We start from the raw sequence: 26,616 nt of genomic DNA, 5'->3' as shown, positions 1-26,616 counted from the left end.
TCTCTCTATATAACTGAGATCCTGACTTTCATTTCCAATTTAACATATCTAGCCATAATTTGTCCCTAAATACCTGTCATTCCAATTTCCTACCCTGGTTAGTGATATTACTAAGTGCTGAAGTTAGAAAGCTCCAAACTGCTGAAATTTAAAAGCTCAGGAAGAATTTACTATCTCTTATTTTTCCCAGATTTAAACCATTAGTGACTACAACATAATTACCGAATGCTCAAGAAATGATACATAATATAAATCAGAGGCCAGAAGCTGGCAGCACATCTGTCCCAATGTTTTTTAAAATCAGGAAGTATTACAGGAAAAATCTAAATGGCTCTTTTTTCCTGAATAATGGGAAGATCTGGCAACACTGTCTCATAATCCTTCATGGCCACAGGTACAGCTGAGAAGGTGCAGGCAGATCCCTTTAAATTAACCAAAAGGATGCCAACTTGCCATAAACTTCATTTCTCTCCAGTATCTTATTACTGATTTACTTCACTGATTTCTATTACCTGCTCCATTCTTCTTGTGAGCATTTGCCTTTCTAGGCCCTTGTGTTTGCAACCTCTGATATACCTATATATGGCACAGGAATTCAAAGAAATGACTCTGTGAAAGAGGTAGAAAATAAGCTCAGACTTTAAATAAACGATGTGGATCAACAGTGTGGCCTAACAGAAAGAGAAAAACAGCACAAGCTATAGCAATAAGGAAGGGACGTACAGAAAGCCCAAAAGTTTTATCTAAAAGCAGCTTACAGCAACTAGGTAATCAATGACAGACAGTGTGGCATAATGCTTTGGCATTAGATTCAAATTCCAGTTCCACTACTTAGTACTTAAGTGCTAAGTTAAGTTACTTAAGCCTAAATTTGTGTTTCTTCAGCTACTGAGTTACTTAACATTTCTTCAATTAATGAAATACAATAGTATAGTTGTACTCAACACTTACTAATTTCTTCCAACACCCTATTTTCATAGCAGAAGAACCTTGCCAGAGGCAGGTAAAGTGATTTGTCTAAGTTCACATAGCTAGTGGAGAGTCAGAGCTTCCTTGTTTTTTACTTAGTTCAGGGTTATGTTTGTTTTTAAACCACACCACATCAATTAATAAGAATGACCTTATACAGAGAAGAGAGGTCATTTTGTAGAATAGGAGGATATGACATTATGTAACATCAGAATTTTAATATTTAAAAGTATTAAGTATCTGAAAGAATTTCACTCACGTTTGGTAATTATATATAAAAGCTGTTTCATCTTAAGATACATTACACAGTAAGACATAACATACTATAACAACATCAAGTTTCTTGTAAGTTTAAAACCTTCATTAGCAACTTAATAAGTAAAATGTTTACAAATTCTTCTAGGCTATAAAGAGTATTACATTACTTAGGTGGCTGCCTCCTGACAAAGTCTAGCTCTTGTTCTTTGTTAACAAAAACCAAACTCATCAGCCTGCAACTATTTCTAAGTGAAGTTGAGCACTATTTTTTTTCGGTATTCAACTTAAAAGATCTCTGGCCAGCAGACTAAAATGTTTGTTTTATAATTGCCCGCTGAACTATGATAGTTTGTTTCCAGATGGTGCCCTTCCTTCAACCTGCACACAATCTCTCCTTGTTTGAAACTATTCAACCTCCTGCTGATCCCACCCCCCTATTTAAGGCTACAAAGAGGAAATCCTAAGGAGGAGATTCCCGCCCCCAGTCTCCAGCAATTTTTGGTGATGTAATATGTGGGCTGAACTTGAGTCTACTGAGAAAGAGGGAATCACTATTCAGGGGTACTGTATATACAATCTGGGTCAGCTGCAGCTGGTTACTGCATTTCTCCATGTGGCAGACAGAGCAAAGCCACAACGCTTTCTCTGCTGGATTAAAGACGGCCCACAGACCCGAACTTCTACTATACTACTTAAAATTACACAGGTGGCTCGTCAAATTCAATTGATTAGTATTGTAAAAGGAAAAAGAAGTTCCTTCTTACAGCTTGGATTCAACGGTTCAAAACAAAAATGCAGCTGCCATTAAAGTCACAGATGAACAAACTTCTACACTGATTTTTAAAATCAAGAATAAGGGCAGCAAGTTTCTGGATTCACTGTATCAACAGATACAAAAAGGTATTTAATATTTCTTTCATTTATAAATATTATGTATAGTAAATGCATAACTATTTTATATTTGTAGTAGAAATTTCAGAATCTTTTACTAAACAAAGACCTTTAGAATATACTAGTTTATCTTATCTGAAAAAGGTTTTATCTTGCAACTTGACATAAAAACATTAAGTACTGTGCGATGGTTAATGCATTATTTGAGGTTCAATTTAATGATATTTAGTGTATATGATTACAGACTGATACATGCATCCCATGCTGGGTTTCTGAAAACAAGTGCTTTAGTGACAGTAGAAAGACATTTTAACAAGTAACAGATTAAATGTATAAGGTTTATAGCACAATGATTAAAAACAAAGGAATACAAACTAAATAGTCATGAACGCAATTAGTTTCTCTTCTTGCAGCTACAGTGTGTGTGCTGAAGACATACATGAACTGTTGGATTTCTCAGAGTGTAGTCATAAAACAAAGCTAAGATATAAAAATAGTTGAAAGTCTTTGCAACAAAATCTCAATTACAGTATAACCAAATATTAACCAGAAATTCTTGTACAGATTTAAGAGTAATCTATGGCATTTCTTGTTCCAACTCAAAATTTTAAATAGCTTTCCAGGCTTACATGTAACAGTAATTTAATTTGGATGACAGAAATTAACTTGCTACAAATGGAATTACGTGGAAAAGCGAAGTTATTGATATACACATAAAAGCATTATGTAAGTAGTCAGTATTAACAACAGAAAATAAGAACCCAGAAGATGTAATTAATTAAATACATGACTAAAAGGCTAGAAATATGTAATATTTTTAGATAGAAATAATTTTGTTAAGCACACATAAGAGGTTTCCTTCAATATTCTATCTGGGAGCTTTTTTTACATGCATTATAAAAACTATTAAAGATAAAATTACTCGTTACCAATAGTATGCCTTAAACCAAAGACACTTACGTTTGTTAGATCTGGGGCTCCTCTGGCCTTGTAAAAATTAAAGATATTAATGGTTAAGAATCTTGAACAAGCAAATAATGGTAAAGCTAAAATTTTTTCCAACTTTGCTTTCGTGTCCTTTCCTTAAAGATTTAAAACTGTATAAATACTGGCAGGATTTCTGTTAAACACACATTTTACAAGAAATTCTAACAAAATTCCCAAGCAATAGTGGATCTGAAATACTGTCATCTCTCTTTTTTATTGTTACATGCTATGGAAAGTGCAGGACTTTATTAAGCCTCAGTTCTTACTGACACTGTCTTAAGGCAAGCATTTAATCTGAACCCCAAATCACACAGATAACTATTTATCCTTTTCTTAAATATATCCAGGCGATTAGATTGTTTTCAAGTCTCTTCCCAGAACATATTTCACAATCTAGAAATTCTTTATCTAACATATCCTGAATGCTTCATAAATTTAACTTCGTTGCCTCATGTTGTTTTCAGTGCATGACACAGCCAGTTAAATGCCTCTATGAGTTTACCATCTGAAAGGAGGCAAATCTTGACTTTCGTTTCTTGTCTCTACTAGCTGGCAATATAGCAACTATGAAGAGAAATGCTACTAATAAAATTAACCCAATGCATAGAAGACCTTTTTTTCTCTTTTAAAAATAACTAAGTAAAGACTTAGATTTAAACATAAGTATTCTATAACTAATTTATAACATTCTCTTGGGGCCTAGGAAAATTTTAACATATACAGCAAGTTTTATGAGGTAACACAGATTTATGGATCTTTCGCTTCAAAACAGAATATATGTGAGAAAATATTAAATAAGAGAATGTTTTTAGAAAACATAACAGTAAATGTATTTTTAAAACCAGTTCTTTACTCCTGACGTAGCTAGTCTACTACTTAAGAAATGTGGCTCCTTGCCCTGCTTTAAGTGACAGTGAAGCCAATATTTTTGTATTATTAAAAAAATTGTATTTATTTAAAAAATAAACTTTTAGTTGCCTCCTTTAAATGCTAATTTAGATCACTTTTTCTTGTGGTAAACAGTGATTTATCTTATGATTTAATCTTATAGGAACCACAATGAGCCAAGGCAGAATACACACAAGGAAGCTGCTTTTATTTTAATTTAGATTAGCATTTTGGTGTTTTTTGTTCTTCAATGACAATACTGATGCTAAGTCCTAACAGCAGTCTTGGATGATGAACTTTTAGCTGTTCTATAAAAATCTGTGTCTGGTATTAATACGAGCTGTTCAATCAGAATATTACTAATAAAATTCTATTTGTTTTAGAGTTTTATATTACTTCCTGCATTCTCCCTGCTTTGGTAGTTTATTTCATAGCAAATATTATTTAAGTAAAATAATTTTCTGATCTAAGAGTTTCCATTCTAGTATTAAAACGAACGGACTTTAGCAGTAGGTAAGTTAAATTAAATATATAGGAAAAATGATACACATGTGCCCAGGAGCATGACAGCTTTTGTTGTCTTGTCCCTAGTTTTTTAAATAACCCATATCTAAATTCCACGAATCTGGAGATATAATAAATATTTTATCGGTTTTTGGTATAGGTAACATATATAGTAAAAGTCTATTTTTAAAAATAAAATAGATGACTGTTTCTGTCTGAATTTTCTATATACGTCAGAAAGCAAGTTATGAAAACATAAAAAGCTAAAAAAAAACCCACGTGTGCTTTGGCTATCAGTCAGCAAAAGAAGGCCTCGATAGAAATACAGATTGTTATGGCCTCCCTATCTTTTGTTTTCATTCCCTCTCTTGTTGGTAAAATAATAATAATTCTCCATACTCCATCCATATTTGCCTTATTTTCATTATCTACCCGTTTTGAAGACACTATTCAACTGAAAAATACCAAAAACAAAAGAACATGGTTTTAGAAAGTGAAAGTAGCAGTAGTCTTCATGACGATAGCAGAAAAGTCTATATTTCATTGACATGACCTTTGTTTTTGGGAGGGGTCCATAATCATAGGTTAGATATATAACTACCAGCTGACAAAGTACATATGGAGGGAAAGACACTGCAGCAGAAAAGTCTGAGATGTAAAAAATGATTTGGCAGAACTTGGACACAAATTCTACCAAAAATTATCCATAAACACTTTTGTATAATTAAGTAACCAGTCAATGAAAATGGATATAAACCAGGAAAAGGCTGTGAAAAACAAGAAACATAAACTTAAGACTCCTCTGTGGTTATGATATGACTAGGGTAAAAATCACAGGTTTAGAAAAGTTAGGAGTAGAAGGTTTGAATCCCATTTGAGTGATTTAGCTTCTCAAGGATTTTACTCCTTTATAAAATGATACAGCATTACTTCAGTGTTGTAAATGCAAATAGTTAACATGTGTTAAGCTACATAAATATAAGGGTTTGAAAACATGAACTCTGAAGTCCTCAGCCGGGATTCAAATTCTCGCTCCATCACTATGAACCTGTGTGACTCTTGATAATAAGGTGCTTAACTTTTGGATGCCAAGTTTTCCATCTGAAAGTGGGGATCATAATAATCTACTTCATAGGGTTGTGGCGATAAGTAAAACATGAAAATGGCTTAAAACAGTGCCTAACACTGAACAAGCACTCAATAAACATTAATTACTGTTATTGTTGTGTTGTTATTAATAACAGGCATAAACGACTTAGGAGTTGGTTTCTTAAATCAAGAAACAGGTACTTATGTGGAAATTTGGACAGAAAAGCTCTGTCTTAGGGTATCCACTGCCATCCTTCAAAAATGGCAGATAGGTATCAAATTCGCAAGAGTGAAAAGGTGGCCTGTAATAGACCAGCTCGTTAGTAGATCTGATGGAGTGAACATACCTTACCCATTCTACTGCTGCTACTTTTGTGGGAGGTAACTAAAGAGAAAGGAAAAAGTATTGGCTCTTGAAACTGTTACCTCAGAAGAATTTGTACTATAAAGAAGTATTTCTCATCTGCTACAGCAAAAATGAAACATTCCAAGCACATATTTTAGTATATGTGCTGCTGCTATAAATACTGACTATGGGCCAGAGAACCCGATCTAGACCTAGTTCTAATCCTTGTGTGGCCTTAGCCTTCAACATGCAGAGTACAAATAGGTTCTTGAATGACAGGGTCTCTAAGGCGTTTCCAACTCTGACATTCATATTCAATTACAGATATGTTTCTTTCCTTGGTAATGTACGTAGAAAATTACTAACATTGTACTAAAATACAGTTCAGTAGAACTTCTGTTAGAAGAACAAATCTGCTGAATCATCTATAAGCTTAGAGTACATATAATTATGGTTCAGGAAATATAATTACCCACAATGACTGTGAGCATTCTATCATTCTAAAACCTGTCACTAATCCCAAAAGGAGATGCTATAAAAATAAAAAGCATATGATGCTAAAACTATCTGGGTTTAGATTTGTCTAAAATCTTTAACTTTATTGAACATTTTAATGAAGAAGACATAATTTATTACAGAGGACCAATTTAATTGGAATTGCATGGTATGAATCTAAAACATTGGCTAGTAAAGTCACCTGGTAATTGTAATACTGGTTAGACAAGAATGTTTTAATTAATGCCTTACAAACACTGTGTACCATTTTCATAGTCTTAAGGTAGTGAGCTTTTTAAAGGTAAGAAAGCTATCTTATCAGGGTCTCAAAAGCCTCAACAGCACTAGCAATGTACCTTTGCACAGAGTGGACACTGACCAAAATCTGCTCAATAAACTGGGGAACAAAAAGCATTACAATAAGGTGATAGCTGAAAGAGCTATTCTCTGAAACCTAATTTTTAAACAAATGCCAAAGTACTACAACTTAATATTAAAATTAAGAAATTAATAAAGTTAATTCTAGCCTAATTTATTAACACCAATATTCAGTTTTCCCTCAGATAGTTTTTAATATTACTGACTTTAATGTAGATTAACATGAATTCTTTTTGCTTTTTCCCCTTCACTGATTTGTTTTTCAAAAGACATCATTTTACAACCTCATTTCAAAATGAAGGCTTTTACCTGGACCCTAGGTGTGCTATTCTTCCTACTAGTGGACGTTGGACATTGCAGAGGTGGACAATTCAAAATTAAAAAAATAAACCAGAGAAGATACCCTCGCGCCACAGATGGTAAAGAGGAAGCAAAGAAATGTGCATACACATTCCTGGTACCTGAACAAAGAATAACAGGGCCAATCTGTGTCAACACCAAAGGGCAAGATGCAAGTACCATTAAAGACATGATCACCAGGATGGACCTTGAAAACCTGAAGGATGTGCTCTCCAGGCAGAAGCGGGAGATAGATGTTCTGCAACTGGTGGTGGATGTAGATGGAAACATTGTGAATGAGGTAAAGCTGCTGAGAAAGGAAAGCCGTAACATGAACTCTCGTGTTACTCAACTCTACATGCAACTATTACATGAGATTATCCGTAAGAGGGATAATTCACTTGAACTTTCCCAATTGGAAAACAAAATCCTCAATGTCACCACAGAAATGTTGAAGATGGCAACAAGGTACAGGGAACTAGAGGTGAAATATGCTTCCTTGACAGATCTTGTCAATAACCAATCTGTGATGATCACTTTGTTGGAAGAACAGTGCTTGAGGATATTTTCCCGACAAGACACCCATGTGTCTCCCCCACTTGTCCAGGTGGTGCCACAACATATTCCTAACAGCCATCAGTATACTCCTGGTCTGCTGGGAGGTAACGAGATTCAGAGGGATCCAGGTTATCCCAGAGATTTAATGCCACCACCTGATCTGGCAACTTCTCCCACCAAAAGCCCTTTCAAGATACCACCGGTAACTTTCATCAATGAAGGTGAGTAAACTCTTACTGTAAAACGTGGGAGTATGAGGTTAATATTTTTATGCTTTATCAAACAATGCTCATAATAAATGCTTATTCTTCATTTTGTGATGTTATTATACATGTACATTAAAATTTCTATTTTTGTTTTTTATTAATATAATCAAGAATTGAACTTAAATACATCTCCTCTTCCAGCTCTGAATTTCTAGAAGGTTATAAAAACTTAGTGTACTCTGTGAAAAAAAACAGTCTTCCATCCAAATTCTTATAATTGAGGGGCTACTATTCTTGAATAAATCCATGTTCCCCTCCGAACCACTCCTGTGCGCCATAACCATCCTATCAGCTTCTAGCTGGGTCGTCGCTGCTACCCAACAATTCTTTTATTTACCTCCTGCTGCTTGTACCATCATCTTCTTCAAAAGAAATACGTAAAATTTTGCTTTCACTCTCTTCAAGCTGTAATCACACCTCATTATCTTCACTCTCAGCAGATGACTCATCTACTACCATACTGAGTAAGTCTAATCAGGTCCTGAGTTTTGTTCTTTCTTATCTTGAAAGCATCTGTACAAAAGCCATACCTCTTGCCCTCAGCCTCAAGAAGAAAAGGTATCGCTCCTATTTCCAAGGCTAAACAATTAGTACTGCGTATACTAAGAAACATAAATGTTCATTACTATAAAAAAAAACTATTGCATTGATCATGCATGATTCCAAACTCCACTTTTAAATTTCATTTCTTTCTCTCTTCATGCATTCAACATCAGTCACTGATCTAGCTGTCCAGAAAGCAAAGATGAATAATTCATCTTTGTTTCAGTTTACTAAACCCACTGCTAACTTTCTGATATTTATTTTACACTTGTATCCATTTTCTTATAACTCATTCCCCAGAATCCTTTACAAGCTGATTTGCTTCCTAAGAGTGGAAGGGAAAACCCAAATGCCCCAAAGCAATGAGTAAATAAATTGCAGCTCATTCACTCATTGAAAAGGCAGGTCATAAAACACATACTATGAAATAATTTTAAACAGTAACAATAAAAACAAAGAATAAAACTAGAAAGAAATATATCACGAAGTGGTTTCATCTCTATAAGTGAATACCACTTGGCTGTTCACAGCCCTGCTTTCCTGGCCTTCTCCATTTTAATATTCTTCCTTCCTTCCTATTTCTTTAAGTCCTTCACTGGCATCTTCTTCCTTCTATGCCTTAAAGTCTTTCTTCAAGATACTCTACTTTAGAATATTTGGCTTCAAGTATCACCACTGCTCAGATGATTCCTGAATGGAGCTCTCCCTCCTGATTTAACCAAAGCTAGATGTTAGCATTTGGATATTTCACCATTACCTCAAATGCTACTTTTGAGGTATGTTATTGAACATGCTCAAATGTTCATATGTTCATATTGAACATATTCAAATGTTATTGAAACACCTTCTTTCAGCTTATCTGTCAATTTAGCAGATCTCAAGGCTTAACTCAAATAATACCTTTGATGTTATGACTTCCCAGATTCAAACAAACATACCTAGGTGGCTCTTTCCCCAAATCACTGACTATTTCTTAAACATGTTTTCTATATGATATTACATTGAAGTTAGTTATTGATACGTCTGTCTACTTGTTGGTCTGAATGCTTCTGGAAGATAGTTAACTGTCTTTTCACCACTTGATCTCAACATCTCTGTTTTGGTTAATGTTGTCACCCCTTTCCAAATGAGGTTGGCTCATCTTTGACACTTCCCCAGCTGCCCCATACATAGGCCACTGAATTCTACCCAGGTCTCCTTTTTGGTCTCCTGTGTGCATGTCCCTCATTTCTATTCAGACCCGGAACTCTCGTTTACATTCAAATGATCCACAGCAGCAGCCAGAAGGCAGAGACTCCATAGGCTACCAGCTGTGTGATCTTCAGGGAAAGAAAATTATCTGTGCCTCAATTTCCTTACCTGTGAAATGGGAATAACAGTATTTACCTCGTAAGATTTAACAATTGAAGAGTGCTTAGAACAGTGCCTGGCACTCAAATGTTAGTTCTTACTATGAACTGTATAATAGCTTGCCAACTGGTGTAACTCTGTTTTCTCTCTCCATCAAAATATATTTACATTGCCAGCAGATCCATCTTCTTAAACTACTTACATATCTGCTTTCTGCAAACAGAAAAAGTCCAATTTGCTTAGTCTGGCTAAGTATAATGTCCTCCTAAAGACTCAAGCCTACTTTCCTAGTGGACCTTCCACTAGTTTCCTTCACAAAAACCATCTGTTCCAATAAAATAAATCCACTCATTTTCCCCTAAATATTTTCCAAGCTTTCGGCCTACTCAAAGAATAAGGTTCAAGCCAAACCAACCATCCATCCATCCAACCAACCAAATAAATAAAATGCAACTCCTCCTTGAGGCCCTTGTTGACTCCCACAGGTTTGAAGTGATTGTTCCTCTCCATGAATACCTCTACTCTCTGTAACACATGTAAGACATTATGTATAGTCCCTCTTGAATTATCAGTTATCTTTACATACACTCAGCATACATCTAACTAAGATGCTTTTCAACTATATTATAAGCTCCTTCCTGGTAGATGGTTACTGTGTCTTATCTCATACTTATCTGCAGTTGCTAAATATGTGTTAGCTGATTTGGTAACATTTTTATAGAGCTTCTTAAAATTGTCATTCCAAAGACCCTCATGAAAGTAATATGTTATATCATACTGGATTTGTTCATTTTATACTGTTCTAAGTTACAGTAGCAATAGGCCAGAGTATCATTAAATTAGGTAAATAATGATCATTATTAATATCCTCGCTGGGCATGGTGGCTCATACCTGTAATCTCAATACTTTGGGAGGCTGAAGCAGATGGGATCACTTGAGGTCAGGAGTTTGAGACCATCCTGGCCAACATGGTGAAACCCTGTCACTACTAAAAATACAAAAATTAGTTTGGCGTGGTGGCGTGTGCCTGTAATCTCAGCTATTCAGGAGGCTGAGGCAGGAGAATCACTTGAACCTGGGGGGCGGAGGTTGTAGTGAGCTGAGATCGTACCACTGCACTCCAGCCTGGGCGACAGAGTGAGACTCAAACAACAACAACAACAAACAAACAAACCTCAACCCCTTTGATTTCCAAAGGAAAATGCGGTGTATTAAGTGATCCACTGGGTACAGAAATGAAAAACAGAAAATTGCTTTTGATATCCTTTAAAAAATTTTGTTTTATGTAAGCTTTTATATAATTTATCAGTAGTTTGTATATGTAAGTTATAAACAAACATAATTGAGCTGTGTGAATTTTTTTTAACTGATGAGGTATACGATTAAGTAAGTATGAAGACAACTGCCAAGGAGTATTCTACGTGATCCCTGAAGCCTGAGTGGATGGCATAACCAATTCTAGCAGAAATCATTATTCACATTTTTAAACACTGACAAACTTTTCTAAGAAAATGTTTATACAAAATGAAACATACCAATTCTATGTTTTATTATACACTGAGCATTAGTAAAAAAAAAACCCACTAATGCTACAGAATTAAACCTCATGTTACGGATTTAGTATGTCAAAAGTCCTCTTAAACACATTTTGTTTTAATGAAAAAATGGTGAACTTATTCCCAATAAACCTTTCTTTAATGCAAAAATTAAGGGCATGTAACTTTTTTCTGTTATTCATTATTTGTTTTATGTAAACATTAACTTTTTACTTATTTTACTCTATAAATGTTGATCTCTTAAATTCAAAGGCATAATTTGCTACACCATAAGAATTACTACACTAATTAGTACATTAATGAACACATAAGGGAAAGAGCATGGAATTAAGAACCACTGGTTCCACCATTACCTTTGTTATGTAACCTTGGGTAAGTCACTGCCAGTTTGTGTTTTCTCATGTGTCCAATGAGAGTGCTGGACTGGATTATTCTAATATCCTTTTCAAATTCTAATATTGTGTGATTCTTACTAAATTAAATTACTACAAGCAACAACAAATAGGCTAGCTATTTTCTTTACATAATGTGCTCAATTATTCACTTATGTTATTTTTACGTCTCTCTGGAAAAAGATGTCTCAGGCTGTTAAGGTGCTTGCACAAAAAGGGTAAAGATGGATGGCTACTGGTGTACTTATGTATGCTCTGGCACCAAGAAATTCCTATTACTGTACTTTACATGTAGGTACGTGGTCATTCTAAAGTCTCTACGTGCATAAGGTGAAAATAAACAACAATGTATATTTTAAGAGGTGTTTAGCCAGTTACAAAAGATAAACACTGTATGATTCTACTTATATGAAGTACTTAGAGTGGTCAAATTCATAGACAGAAAGTAGAATTGTGGTTGCCAGAGGTTATGGGGAGGGTGAATGGGGAGTTGTTTAATGGTTAATAGTTACAGTTTTGCAAGATGAAGAGTTCTGGAGAAGGATGGTGGTGATGGCTGTACAATATAAATGTTCTTAATGCCAATAAACTGTACATTTAAAAATGGTGAAGATGGTAAATTATTATGCATATCACATTTTATAAAAGGTGTTATGACCATCTTTTATTTTCTTTAAAAATGGTTATAAGAAAAATTTACCTCAAAAAAACCCATGAATTTATAAAACATAGTATTTAGATAAAAAAACATTTTTCAAACACATTACCTTCTTCTCTACCTTAAAAACAAAATGTTTGAGAATGTAATAATCAGCCTGACAAGCTGCAATCAATGAAATTCTTGACTGTTAATGTTATTTGGTGCCTGCATTTTGGGTTAGTCTTTTATAAAATAAAACATTACTCTTTTACAAATAGCATATTTATAAAAATAAGTTTATTCTTTGTAGGAGAGCTGAGTGGAGAAAGTTCCTTCACCATGCGTAAAAGCATAGATCTGAATATCAGTAAACTTGGATTCTGGCAAAGCTTTCTGGGGTTCAGTAGCCTCTTTTGTAAATAAATTGTTGTGATGATTAAACGAGGGGGTGCAGGTAGAAGTGTTTTGTGTATGATCTGGCATGGTTTGACCACCGTTAATTATTACATATGTTATACACTTCCCTTTATGTGTCTTTCCTTGTCATATTAGGTTTATGAGGACATAAATGGTAAGCTTAAAAAATTAAAACTTTGTAGTGGCGGGCGCCTGTAATCCCAGCTACTTGGGAGGCTGAGGCAGGAGAATCGCTTGAACTTGGGAGGCGGAGGTTGCAGTGAGCCGAGATCACGACACTGCACTTCAACCTGGCGACAGAGTGAGACTCCGTCTCAAAAACAAACAAACAAACAAACAAACAAACAAACAAAAAAAGTTAAACTTGGAAAGTAGTCATTAGAAACTAAAAATATGCTTTTTAGTGGTAGGGTTATTTTAAATCACCAAATATTTACATTTTTCAAATTATTTATAATGCTTCTTAACATACCTTTTAGGTATAATTGGTTTCAGTGGAATACTTATACTAACATTTAATACAAAACAAACAAAACAAAAAAACTAGTTAAGCCAAGGTGCTGTTGGAAAATGACTGTATTAGCCAGTTATGAGAAAATAATTGATAAATTCTTTAATAATTAAAAAAATAAAAGTTTGGTTTGCTAAATACAGTTTAAACATACAGATTAATAAATTAGGTAATTCATATTATTACAGAAAGACCCTACTGTCACTTTAGAAAGTATTTGTCTCAAACGTCCCACTCCAGAAATGTTGAATATATTTATCTGAAAGTTAATGCACAACCCAACTGAAAAGTTTACTTCTCAAAAGATCCTACTTGGTAACCAATAATTTGAAAGCTCTGAATTGGTTTACTGTTTCTCTTGTCACAAAAAGGATTCTCTTTGTAATTTTATAATTAAAAAGTTCTTTTTACAGAAAAAGAACACATATGTTACAGATGGCTCCCAGTAAAGCTGCTATTCAAAGTATGAAATCCTTTTTTCTTTTTTAACTCGCTGTTCTATTCAAGATATGGGTTCTTAATAAATACGTCTTGGGAAATAATGTGGCATGACTGGTCAACATTTTTCTTTCTGTAAATCAGAGGTATTAATACGGTTTCATTAGCCCTATGTAAACTTTAATCCTCACATAAACTGAGGAACAGAGAGACTGGTTCTTCAAATTCAATGTACAGAATTCCAGCTGCCTGCTTTGAGAAGACTCTTGCAAAAAAAAGTTAATACTATGCTTAGTTTAAAAGAAAGGTAATTCCACTTTATACCTTTTGAATCACCATGAACAAATTCCTGATTCACATATCGATCAATTTATTTCTGAAAATATGCAAACCTTTAAACTAAATCTGGCTTCTCAAGAATAAAGCTTAAAATTTTCTATTTGTCATTTAACAATTTCTATCAAGCAATGTTTTTTATGGTACAGAAAAAGCAGTGAAAACATTTAAGATAGGGACAATAGATAAGTCTAATTTTAGGGCAGAAAGTAAATAGGATTTGCAAGTAATAATGAGAAAATATTTCTGCTAGGATCAACAACATACACTGGACTAGGACAGGTTAATGGTATGTTTATAAACACAAATAAATATTGAATTCTGATATTTAATATCTTTACTGAGGAGAAAAAAGTAGCTTTATGCACTGCTAAATTTTATTCATATGTTCTGGAAAAGAACTTCAACTACATTTTCCTAAGTCTAGCAGATATCCAACTGTAAACACAAAGCCCACTGCAAAAAATGGGTTGAAAATTAAAGCTGAAGGTGATCTTAAATTTGCATAATTGAAGTCTTATCAAATCAAAGCTGGATTCAGAAAACTCAGAACTCTCCATTTGGCTTTAAACAGCTGAATGTCTATTAAATAGCAGAAAATGAGTATAGCTCTATGGAACAAATGATACTTGACAAATATTCTGTCAACATTCAGAACACTGATGTTTCTAAATATTCTGCAGCAAAGCAAATAATCTAATAAAAGTCCAACCTTTGAATATATACTTAAATGTAAACTGTCAAAACTATACTCAAATGAATGCATAGTAAACATTTATGAAAATGATATTCATAGAATAAGCAATACAAAGATAACATTTACAGAATATGCAAATTTATAAAATGAGATAAATATTTATATGTTGTAACAAAACTACTTTCATGTGTGCATTAACTATAATACTAACAGGTTTTAAAGTAAGAGCGATGCTCCTTAGAGATCTCAGCTAGTTCTTAGACTTTGCTACCACATGCCCTACATAACTCCATCAAAGTACTTGTCATATTATAGTGGAATTCTCTCTTTCTTGCGACTTCTCCCACCCTGCACTTGACTCTAAGGTTGTTTCTTTATCCCTTGAGCCTAAAACAGTCCTTAGCCTATAGTAGATGCAGAAAGGACATTTCTTGAAAGAATAATGCAGAATTAAGGGAATTCTGGGAACCACGCCTACTAGGAATCACGTAGTTTTGTAACTACATATCTGAATTTCTAAGGGGGCTCAAACTGTGAATACACACTGAAAGATAAAGTCCTTGTCTATGAATACTGTAAGTAAACAAATATACTACCTGCATTACATGAAATAATCTAAGAATGAACCTGGCAGTCATAATTCACTTTTCCTTCCATCTCACTCCCACATAAGAAATTAAAATTCTGTAAATTTCATCTTTTCTGAAATACAAGCTCTTTACCCTTCTTCCTACTTGACTACAATGCATGTTTCCTATAATGTGAAGTAGCCCATATGTGACCAGTGAAAAGGAGAATAGTGGTAGCAAAACAGAGAGGTTATATTGGTTTACATGGGATTTTTTCCAAACATATTAATGTTTTGTGCCACAGGTAACTGCAGCTGAATATAAATTATGTTAATAGCTAAAATTAGCTACTATTTTTAATGCATGTATTTGCAGAACATGAGGTTTTTCAGTAATATTTATCTGCAGTAGAAATGACTGTACATTCATCTTTGGTGAGCTATATTAAATTTATTAAATAAGCAGATATTAAATAAGCTACTTAAATTATTAAATAAGCTACAATTATGTGTTAAGATGAGGAATAAAAGAGAAATGAAAGAACAGACAATTACCGATGATGACTACTTTGTTAGGTATAGTGTTAAGGGCTCTGAATACTTTCACTAAGTTGAGTCTATCCCAGGAACACAAGGTTGGTTTAACATTCAAAATACAATCAATGTAAAGGCTGGGTGGAGTGGCTCATGCCTGTAATCCCAACACTTTGGGAGGCTGAAGTCAGAGGATCACTTGAGACCAGGAGTTCAAGACCAGCCTGGGAAATATACCAAGACCCCATTTCTCCAGAAAAAAAAAAAAAACAAAATTAGCCAGGCATGGTGGCACGTGCCTGTAGTCCTAGGTACTTGGGAGGCTGAGGTGGGAGGATCACTTGAGCCCAGGAGTTTGAGGCTGTGGTGAGCTATGATTATACCACTGCGCTCCAGCCTGGGCAACAGACTCCAAAAAAACAAAACCCAAAACCACATATATACATGTGTGTGTGTGTGTGTGTGTGTGTGTGTGTGTATATATATATATCTGGCAAAGTATAAATAACACATTTCTCAAAATTTCAATAATCCTCTTATCCTTATAGTACAGAAATTCTTATAAGAACTTTACTTAACTCTCACATATTTCTAGTAAAATATAAAATTTGACAATAAGAATTTTTATACATTCTTTGTTCTAATATACATATTTTATATATTTTCTTCTAATATATACACTTTTTTGTTCTAATATTGATTAGATATAATATACATAATATATATGTATATTCAATGTAATTCGTGTACTAACAACAAAAAGAAAAACCCTATCATCATCTCAGTAGGCAGATAAAAAGCCTTTGATTCCTGTGATGTATCTAGTTAGAAAAGAAATTAAAAAAGAAAAAAAGATTTTAAAAGCCTTTGAAAAAATCCAAAATCCATTCATGATAAAAACTCAGCAAACTTGACTGAAAGGACAGTAATTTTAAAGTAGTGGTTATAGCTATTTTCAATATCTTAAAGGAAAATCCGTTTATAATGAATGCAAGATAGGGCATCTCAAAAGAGCAATAAAAACTATGAAAAAAAGAATCAAACTGAAACTCTAGAACTAAAAAATACAATACTTAAATATAACCCAAGAAAGACACCATAAATAAGGCTTTCCAGTTTCTCTAATTTTTACTAGTCTATTTATGGACATTGCATTATAATTTTTAAAAATTTAAGACAGAAAAATATCAATGAACTATAATAAACATGTGGACTAGAGAAACTGATGTCCTCTTGATTTTTGTGTGTAGTTTTCAGTTTCCTTGTATTTAAAATGAGTAATTTAATTAACAAAAAATTATGGACAGTTTCCTAAGGGTTTAAACACTGATGACATGAAGTCAAAAAAAAAAAAAAAAAAAAAAAAAAAGAAAAAAGTCTCTGTCCTCAAGGAATAATCTACAAGGAAGAGCTCGTAGTCTCTAAGAACCCCTTCTATTGTTGTAGTTGTGGAACTACCCAATGAGATTAATTCTATCCCAATAAGACCCAAAAGGAATACCGAACATATCTGGCAAAGTACAGATAACACATTTCTCAAAATTTCAACAATCTTATTAACCTTATAGTACAGAAATTCTTGTAAGGACTTTACTTGACTGAACTCTCACATATTTCTAGTAAAATATAAAATTTGACAATCAGAATTTTTATACATTTTTTGTTCTAAGAGATCTTTAGGGTAATTCTTTTTTCTAAATCCGTTAATATATTTTGCATGTTTATAAAAAAGGCTTGAAACACTGGAGAAGGATGAAACTAAAGAATATTCACTAGATCCAAAAATGTGGAAATCGCAAGTTCAAGAGTCAGAAACCCTAAAAGCAATTTCACAAAATTTGTAAAATTTGAAGAAATTATAAGTGGATTAAAAATGGAAAATACCTAAAACTATGAAATAACATGAGGGCAAATGCATGCAACACAGCAGTTCAGAGCAGAGACTCTGGGATTAGATAGGGATTTATGTCTAGGGTTTACCATTTTCTATGACCCATGACCTTAATTAATTGTTCTATCTCTAGAACATCTATAAAGTATCACCAGATAACTGTAGGTTAAATGAGAAAACTAGTATTAGTCATATAGATTGATACAACTCTTTAGATAGGCATTTATGCTAACATTCCTGAAATGTGTTCTCATGGGCTGTTAGTAAGTGTTGTTGGGGGAAATTTAAGATTCTATGAGTTTGGGCATCTGGTTTATTTCAGGGCTTCTCAGTCTTTAATATGTAAATGCACATTGAGAATTTCCAAAAGGGAAACATAATATTTTGCATTTCTAAAACTTATTTGACTGACCCCATTTGCAATGAGTATCTCAAGGTACTAGTATGTTCCACTGAAATCAAATTTCCAAAACTGTGACTTGGGTACTATGTAGGACTATGAATAAATTGATATCCTCTAATCCAATAGATTGATCCCTCAGCATTTTTATAATATTAAAAAGTGAATTCAATAAGAATGAAGACACTTTGTGCAGTGTTTTTATAATAGCAAAAATCGTAAGACCTCAATGTCCAATGATAGAGAGATAAAAATATATCAATGTCAAGGACTATTATGCAGCCAGAATGGAGACTACAGCTGCATGAAAATGTTAAGACAATCCAATTTTCTACGTGTATTAGGATTATAACAATATAAAATATATATATATATATGGACAAAGAAAAGAACAGATGAAAACAAAACAAATTAATGTTCCAGATAGAACTGGAGTCACCCTTTTATTTAGTTTATATTTTATAATATTCTATATATGATAGACAGTGGTTAACTGTAAACAAAGACACAAAGGTAAGAATCTTGATTAAAAACTTTTAATACGTCTCTTCTCATATTAAGTTTGCTGATAATAAATGATATTTAAATTATAGGACCATTCAAAGACTGTCAGCAAGCAAAAGAAGCTGGGCATTCGGTCAGTGGGATTTATATGATTAAACCTGAAAACAGCAATGGACCAATGCAGTTATGGTGTGAAAACAGTTTGGATCCTGGGGGTTGGACTGTTATTCAGAAAAGAACAGATGGCTCTGTCAACTTCTTCAGAAATTGGGAAAATTATAAGGTAAATCAGTGATGCAGTCCTAAGGGAGGTAAAACAAACCCATTCTTGCAATAATGCAAGAAACAAGATGCTATGCAATAAATAAGATACACAGTTAAAAATAACTATCCATATGTTTTTTCATTATCTACATCTGTCAAAAAAATGATTCTCATCTCTAGTTTTAAAGTGAAAATTAAATTATAAAAAGAAAACAGAAGATATACTTTAAAATGATCCCTTTCAGTTTGGATGACTTATACTTACTACTTTACAAAAATTACTATTAGGAAAGAAATGTTGGGCTCTTTAAATGAACATGAGAGAGACCAGGAACCCTTTTTAAGGATCTGGGTAGTATACTAGCTAATATTTTTAGTAGCTATGGATAAATTTTATTCTCATTTGCCTTTGTCTTAATTTGTAGGATTTGAAGCTAGGTCTGCAAATGATTACTGACACATTAGAAGCAAAAAAAAAAAAAAAAAAAAAAAAAAAAAACAGAATGACAATGTGTGGCTTATAAACCTCAAGTGACCAACTAAAATGGAAGCTCACATTATCACTTAAATGGCCAATATCTTTATGCTATTGAATGTTTAACACTTATCTATAAAAATGTTTACTATATACTTATTTATGCACTCATGTTTCTTCACTTATTAACAGAAAGGGTTTGGAAACATTGACGGAGAATATTGGCTTGGACTGGAAAATATCTATATGCTTAGCAATCAAGATAATTACAAGTTACTGATTGAATTAGAAGACTGGAGTGATAAAAAAGTCTATGCAGAATACAGCAGCTTTCGTCTGGAACCCGAAAGTGAATTCTATAGACTGCGCCTGGGAACTTACCAGGGAAATGCAGGGGATTCTATGATGTGGCATAATGGTAAACAATTCACCACACTGGACAGAGACAAAGATATGTATGCAGGTAAGTATGAAAAACTTTCATTCTTTGTAGAATAATCATCTTCTATACATTAAATAGAATCTACTAATATATATGCTACTAAAGTCTTTTCAAAAAGGTCAGTTTTGGTCACTGTAACAGGAAGTATAACCTACTGAAAGAAATAGCTTTTAAGATCTCTTCTATAAGGCAATCCCAAAGTGTGATCTATGTGAAAAACAAAGTTCTAGGAAAAAAACACAAAGCAAAACAGAAACACATTCATCTGGAAATAAAGTGCAAGTGCCTACAATTCATAACAACTTAACACCTACCATGTGCCAGGCACTGTTGTAGGTGCTAGGGATATAACAGTGAATAAAGTTCCTGCCCTTTGGAGCTTACTCACTGGAGGAGAGACAAAACAATTTGTTAGGTGGCAATAAGTACTCTCAAAAATAAAACTGAGTAAGAAAATAGAAAGTGGTGGGCAGCAAGGCCTGGGATGGGGGCTATTTTATATGGGTTCGCCAGGAAAAGCTACTGTGAGGAAGTAACATTTGAATAAAGACTCGCAAGGAGTGAAGGATGCAAGCCATCTGGATACATGGTGTAAGAGCATTTCTTTGAGGGGGAAAACCAAGATGACTGTAACATGTGGCACAGGAATAACAAAAAAGCTTGATTCAAAGGGGAAATTAGTATTTTCATTAGAAAGAAACAACTAGACCATCCACATAATTTCAAATTTAGTTTTCATATGCTTTTGACTTTTTAACCCAGCTTTCTGGTCCTGATAAACAGATTCTCCCCCAACAATTCTCCCCTATCCCTGCCCCAAACTGGTTTTTCTCTCCAGCTGTATTTTGGCAAACAGCACACAGGTCTTTATTTTAACCAATTTCACACTGGTAAACAAGAAAAGAAGAGAGATATGACCATAACTTATGTCTTATTTACAGAAACCCATTTGACTGCTGGTTTTATTTTACTTTGTATTATTTTTTGCTATTTTATTTTGAAAATTCAGTTTTCCTCAGACTTTTACCTTCTTCTGTATCTTTCCTTCCCAATTTCTTCCTCTGTAACTCTTTCACATATAAACACTGCTTGCATCTACTCTGCTACCTAGAAAATTAAATCCCCCTTTTTAAAAAAAGGCACATTTTAAGCAAGCAAAGAGCAAGATTTAAAAAAAGGCAATTCAAGTAATCTTTCAAGTAGTTGATGCAACAGCAATAAAAAAAGTGAAGACATTTAAAACTGCTAAGATAAAGGTAACTGGAATTAGTAAGGGAAGTTCAAATTAAAGGCAGAATAAGTTTTTGATGATTGCAGAGTACCACACCTAGAAGAAACTTTTACGTTTATATCTATATTTTTTCCTCAAAGGAAACTGCGCCCACTTTCATAAAGGAGGCTGGTGGTACAATGCCTGTGCACATTCTAACCTAAATGGAGTATGGTACAGAGGAGGCCATTACAGAAGCAAGCACCAAGATGGAATTTTCTGGGCCGAATACAGAGGCGGGTCATACTCCTTAAGAGCAGTTCAGATGATGATCAAGCCTATTGACTGAAGAGAGACACTCGCCAATTTAAATGACACAGAACTTTGTACTTTTCAGTTCTTAAAAATGTAAATGTTACATGTATATTACCTGGCACAATTTATTTCTACACATAAAGTTTTTAAAATGAATTTTACCTTAACTATAAAAGGGGAACCTATAAATGTAGTTTCATCTGTTGTCAATTACTGCAGAAAATTATGTGTTTCCACGTCCTAGTTATTTTAAAAATTATGTTGACTAAATACAGTTTGTTTCCTAAAATGTAAATATTTGCAAATCTTAGCTATATTTTAAAACATAACTAAATAACATGTTCAAGATCCTTAACAATTTATTTAAAATCTAAGATTGCTCTAACTTCTAGTGAAAAAAATATTTTTAAAATTTCAGCCAAATAATGCATTTTATTTATAAAAATATAGACAGAAAATTAGAGAGAAACCTCTAGTTTTGCCAATAGAAAATACTTCTTCCATTGAATAAAAGCTATTTCAAACTGAATTTGTGCCTTTCACATGGAATGATTAAATCTGAATTCTTAACAACATATCCTATGCTGATTTTCCCAAAACAACATGACCCATAGTATTAAATACATATCATTTTTAAAAATAAAAACCCCCCACAAATAATGCATGCATTATTTAAATGGTCAATTTATAAAGACAAATCTATGAATGAATTTCTCAGTTTTCTCATATTTCTTCATATGATATGCTGAACACCAAAATCTCCAGAAATGCATTTTATGTAGTTTTAAAATCAGCAAAATATTAGTATTACAAAAATGCAGAATATTTAGTGTGCTACAGATCTGAATTATAATTCTAATTTATTACTACTTTTTTTCTAATTTACTGATCTTACTATTATAAAGAAAACAAACCCCATCCTATCTGCAATTCAAATCAGAAAGTTTGGACAGCTTTCCAAGTATTAGTGCATACTTTGAACAGGTGGGACTAAAATTCAAGGAATTGGCTGTTTTCCCAATACTGAGAATTCAACAGCTCCAGAGCAGAAGCCACAGGGGCATAGCTAGTCCAAACTGCTAATTTCATTTTACAGTGTGTGTAAAGCTTAGTCTCACAGTGTCTCTGCAATCAACAACTTTACTAGTGACTTTCTGGAACAATTTCCTTCCAGAAACATATTTACTGCTTAGAGGTGACTTTTCCTTAATTTATTTGTGAAGTTAAAATTTTAAAGATATCTCATGAAACTTTTGCTTAAGCAAAAAGAAAATCTTGAATTGAAATGTGTGAGGCAAACTATGCATGGGAATGGTTTAATGTGAAGATAATCATTTGAACAACTCAAGTCCCTCAACATGACCAATGTTTTTCATCTGCCACATTTCAAAATAAAACTTTTGGTGAAACAAATTAAACAAAATATCCAAACCTCATAGTGGCATTATTCTTTGTTTTACCTGTGGTCCTCTTAAACTGGTTTTTCAGTCCCTCTCCTCTTCCTCCAGAACCGAAGAATCTGTAATAAGATTCCTGGAAGGAACTGGGCATCTAACTGCTATACCAAATCTTAAGTGAATAAAACTGTACCAAGGCATCTCAGTTATTGAAAGCACTATATCATTTCATTTAAACACCCAAAACTTTATCAAAGACAAGTCTTACAGAATTTTCACAGAAGAACATTATTAAAACTAGAATGTGAAAGTCAACACACAACCTTGGAAAACTAGGCTGAATGCTAAACTGCCTTAGCCAATGGGCCCATTCTGCTCTCCTTCAGAGAGCTGATTTATTTTACTCTGAAGTTCCTAGACAGCATAATAACTTGGGCAACTAAGTTTCTTGAGAGAAGAAAATAAGAAGTGGTATTATATGATAGTTAGCTCAGGTTCTGAAGTCAGAACTGCTTGGGTCCCTGGCCCAGCTCTACTACTTGCTAGTTGTGTTACCTTGAGCAATTTATAAACTCCTGGCTCAGCTTTCCTGGCTATAAAATGGAGTATAATATCTAGCTCATGTGGTTTTTGTGACGATCAAATAAATGAGTTGATACAGGTAAAACATTAAGAATAATGCTTGACACATGTAAGTACTCAGTAGATTTAAACTATCATATTATTACTACTCATCTACGTACTTTCTGCAATACAAATCATAGCACCTTGCATAGAGTATGTGATTAACAAATGTGTTTTAAAAACAATATCCGGGCTGGGCGCAGTGGCTTACGCCTGTAATCCCAAGACTTTGGGAGGCCGAGGCAGGTGGATCACTTGAGTTCAGGAGTTCGAGACCAGCCTGGCCAACATGGTAAAACCCCATCTCTACTGAAAACACAAAAATTAGCCAGGTGTGGCACGTGCCTGTAATCCCAGCTACTCGGGAGGCTGAGGCAGGAGAATTGCTTGCAGTGGGCTGAGATTACGCCTCTGCACTCAAGCCTGGGGGATACAGTGAGACTCCTTCTCAAAAAAACAAGACAAAACAAAACAATATCCAAGTTTTTGGATATGAAATTACATTGATACATTATCTTCACTTGCAAATCTAACAGAGCCATGCCAGCTGTTACATCAGGCAAGTAAGCGGCTGGACTACAAATAAAAAGAAACTCTTCTTAGAGACATAGTATGAACTTCAGCCTAAAGACAGTCTTGCGAAAGACCAGGTTAGCTCATTTGTGTGATAGGCAGGGTCCAAGAGCTATCTACTTTGCAGGTCATCTAGGAATAAAGATGGGTTTGCCTTATCTTTGGCAAGATTGAACAACCTTCCCTTAGAGCTGGTTTATAGAAGGATTCTTTTTTAAATTTTTCTGTCTTTTTTTTTTTTAAGACAGGGTCCCACTATGTCACCCAGGTTGGAGTGCAGTGGCACGATCTTAGCTCACTGTAACCTCGAACTCCTGGGCTCAAGCAATCCTCCTACCTTAGCCTCCTGAGTAGCTGGGACTACAGGAGCATGCCACCATGCCCAGCTAATTTTTGTATTTTCTTTGTAGAGATGGGGTCTCACTATGTTGCCCAGGCTGGTCTCAAACTCCTGGCCTCAAGTGATTCTCCCACCTTGGCCTCCCTAAGCACTGGGATTACAGGTGTGAGCCACTATGTCTAGTCAAGAAAGGTTTTTTATATTGTTACTGTTAATAAGTTAATGAATTTTATCCTACAATAGATTTAGACTCTATTCTGGACTAAATGGGAGGCCATGATTGCCTAGAACACTTGACCTCTCTGAAGCAGATTTTAAAAGTTTGAGATTTTGGAAAATGCCAAAATTAGATAGCAACTTGAAATTTGGTAGACACCTACAAATACACTATCTCTGGGCTTCATGCCTGGTAGTATAAAGATCAATTTTCATTCTGTTGTTTATTTAACTCTGAGTCATGATAGGAGAGTGCTATTCTCTTAGCATTGTATTTTTTAGGGCTCCTGCTGGTAATATAAGAAGAATAAACCTTCTGCAATCATAAAAACATTTCAAATAACTTATAAATCTGTCCTAAAATAATATGGTTTACATGTATTTAACTTAATCTTTGTAGTAAGTTAAAGATTATACCCTAACAAGTTTTTAGTCTTTTTATTCTAGTGTCTGTGAAAGATAACCAAGTAAGAAAAGAATGATTCCACTTACAATGCTATGACCTTGCCCTGAAAAAAAGGCCATCTTATCTTAAACTAGCTCACTTTTCAGTTTTTTTTTTCTTCTTGACACAGAGTTTTGCTCTTGTTGCACAGGCTGAAGTGCAATGGCACGATCTTGGCTCACTGCAACCTCCGCCTCCCGGGTTCAAGCTATTCTCCTGCCTCAGCCTCCCCAGTAGCTGGGATTACAGGTGTTTGCCACCACACCCAGCTAATTTTTGTATTTTCAGTAGAGATGGCATTTCACCATGTTGGCCAGGCTAGTCTCGAACTCCTGACCTCAGGTGATCCGCCTGCCTTGGCCTTCCAAAGTGCTGGGATTAGAGGCATGAGTCACCATGCCCAGCCACTTTTTAGTTTTATCAGTGGAGTTAACTGGTATCAAATTATAATTCCATACATAATTATAGGAAAGACTGATGAACTCAAAATTTTAACCTAAACACAGATACCCCAAATTTTAATGTAATCCATCATGCTTTCTTTGAGCTGTGAATGAAATGCATATCTTTATAGCAAGTCAATTTAATCTCCTTTGTCTCAGTTTTTTCACCCGTAAAATACAAATAATATCATTTACTTTATAAAACTGCTGTTACGTATTAATCTATATAAAGTACAGTGTCAGCTATATAGGCCTAAGTGTTGAATAAATGTTACTGAAATTATTATTTTCCTGCCAAAGCTTGCTTAAAAAAATTACAAAACTGAAATATTCAGAGTTGGAAACACCACTGGCAAAACTGTTGTTAGGGGGGAATCTGATTCCATTTACAATTAGCATGCAGATCTGTATAGCTGCTATTCTTATTTTTTTAGAAAGACAAGGCACTTAAAGAAAACACTATGAACATGGGGATGAAATTAACACAACCCCACCCCCAGCTCTTTTATTTCAGAAGTCTTTGGTCTAAAGTAAACTTCAGAAAACATATCAACAAAGAACTTAGAAGAATTTTAAATATATAAAAGAGTGAGGGTACAAAAATATATATAAATGAAGTAATGGAAAATGGGGATGTAATTCTGGCTACAGAAAAGGGGCTAGCTGCCATGTGGTCAGAGCTTATTCTCAAATCCAAAAGAAATTCAGTGAAGATGCTTTACTGCTGTTTCAGCATACAATATATAACAACATATAATTAAAAGAATAGGGTAATCTATAATGTATGTTACTGACAAATCAAATTAAAGAAAGAAAAATGGAATAAAACTTAAAAAATTAAAAGCCAATGACATTTTTTGATCATTAGGCATTTTTGAGATCAGTGTCAAAGCCTCACATATTGAAGAAAAATTATATCAAAGGAGAGGAAAAATCTCCTTTTAATTCCTACAGATGAGCAAAAAGACTTGGACTTTGTTGAAATGATCTGAATAGAAATATGAATTAAAAACTCTTATTTTTGAAAATATTTTTACATGAGTTAGAAATTTCTAAAACTAAATAACTATATTCTACTGAATATTTAACAATTCAATCTATGCAAAAACGACTGAAAACCAAATCG

At 33.9% G+C, this 26,616-nt stretch overlaps 2 protein-coding genes across 14 annotated transcripts in view; one reads left to right on the top strand and one right to left on the bottom strand.

Moving 5' to 3' along the window:
• RALGPS2 (Ral GEF with PH domain and SH3 binding motif 2) overlaps window positions 1-26,616 on the bottom strand; it is a 204,131-nt gene that overhangs the window by 48,074 nt on the left and 129,441 nt on the right. For 2 of the 13 annotated variants that reach the window (XM_074023889.1, XM_074023925.1), the window contains exon 1: window positions 3,079-3,415. The exons of the other annotated variants lie outside the window; for them this stretch is intronic. The gene's annotated coding sequence lies outside the window, so the exon portion shown is untranslated. Of the gene's footprint in view, window positions 1-3,078; window positions 3,416-26,616 lie in introns of those variants that run through there. 13 annotated transcript variants of the gene reach the window in all.
• Window positions 1,791-21,981, top strand: ANGPTL1 (angiopoietin like 1). Its single transcript, XM_005540096.4, has 5 exons — window positions 1,791-2,127; window positions 7,075-7,923; window positions 18,836-19,029; window positions 19,678-19,948; window positions 21,299-21,981. The coding sequence occupies exons 2-5, from the start codon at window positions 7,101-7,103 to the stop codon at window positions 21,484-21,486; spliced, it is 1,476 nt and encodes a 491-aa protein (XP_005540153.1). The 5' UTR covers window positions 1,791-2,127; window positions 7,075-7,100; the 3' UTR covers window positions 21,487-21,981.

This window comes from Macaca fascicularis, chromosome 1, assembly GCF_037993035.2.
Source record: "Macaca fascicularis isolate 582-1 chromosome 1, T2T-MFA8v1.1".
In the NCBI taxonomy this organism is placed as follows: Eukaryota; Metazoa; Chordata; class Mammalia; order Primates; family Cercopithecidae; genus Macaca; species Macaca fascicularis.
This window is presented reverse-complemented; position numbering and strand designations above follow the sequence as displayed.

Coding starts and splice junctions, on each gene's coding strand:
- ANGPTL1 (XM_005540096.4), top strand. CDS start 7,101: ATGAAGGCTTTTACCTGGACCCTAGGTGTGCTATTCTTCCTACTAGTG. Junction 7,924..18,835: donor GGTAACTTTCATCAATGAAG/GTGAGTAAACTC, acceptor TTTAAATTATAG/GACCATTCAAAGACTGTCAG. Junction 19,030..19,677: donor GAAATTGGGAAAATTATAAG/GTAAATCAGTGA, acceptor ACTTATTAACAG/AAAGGGTTTGGAAACATTGA.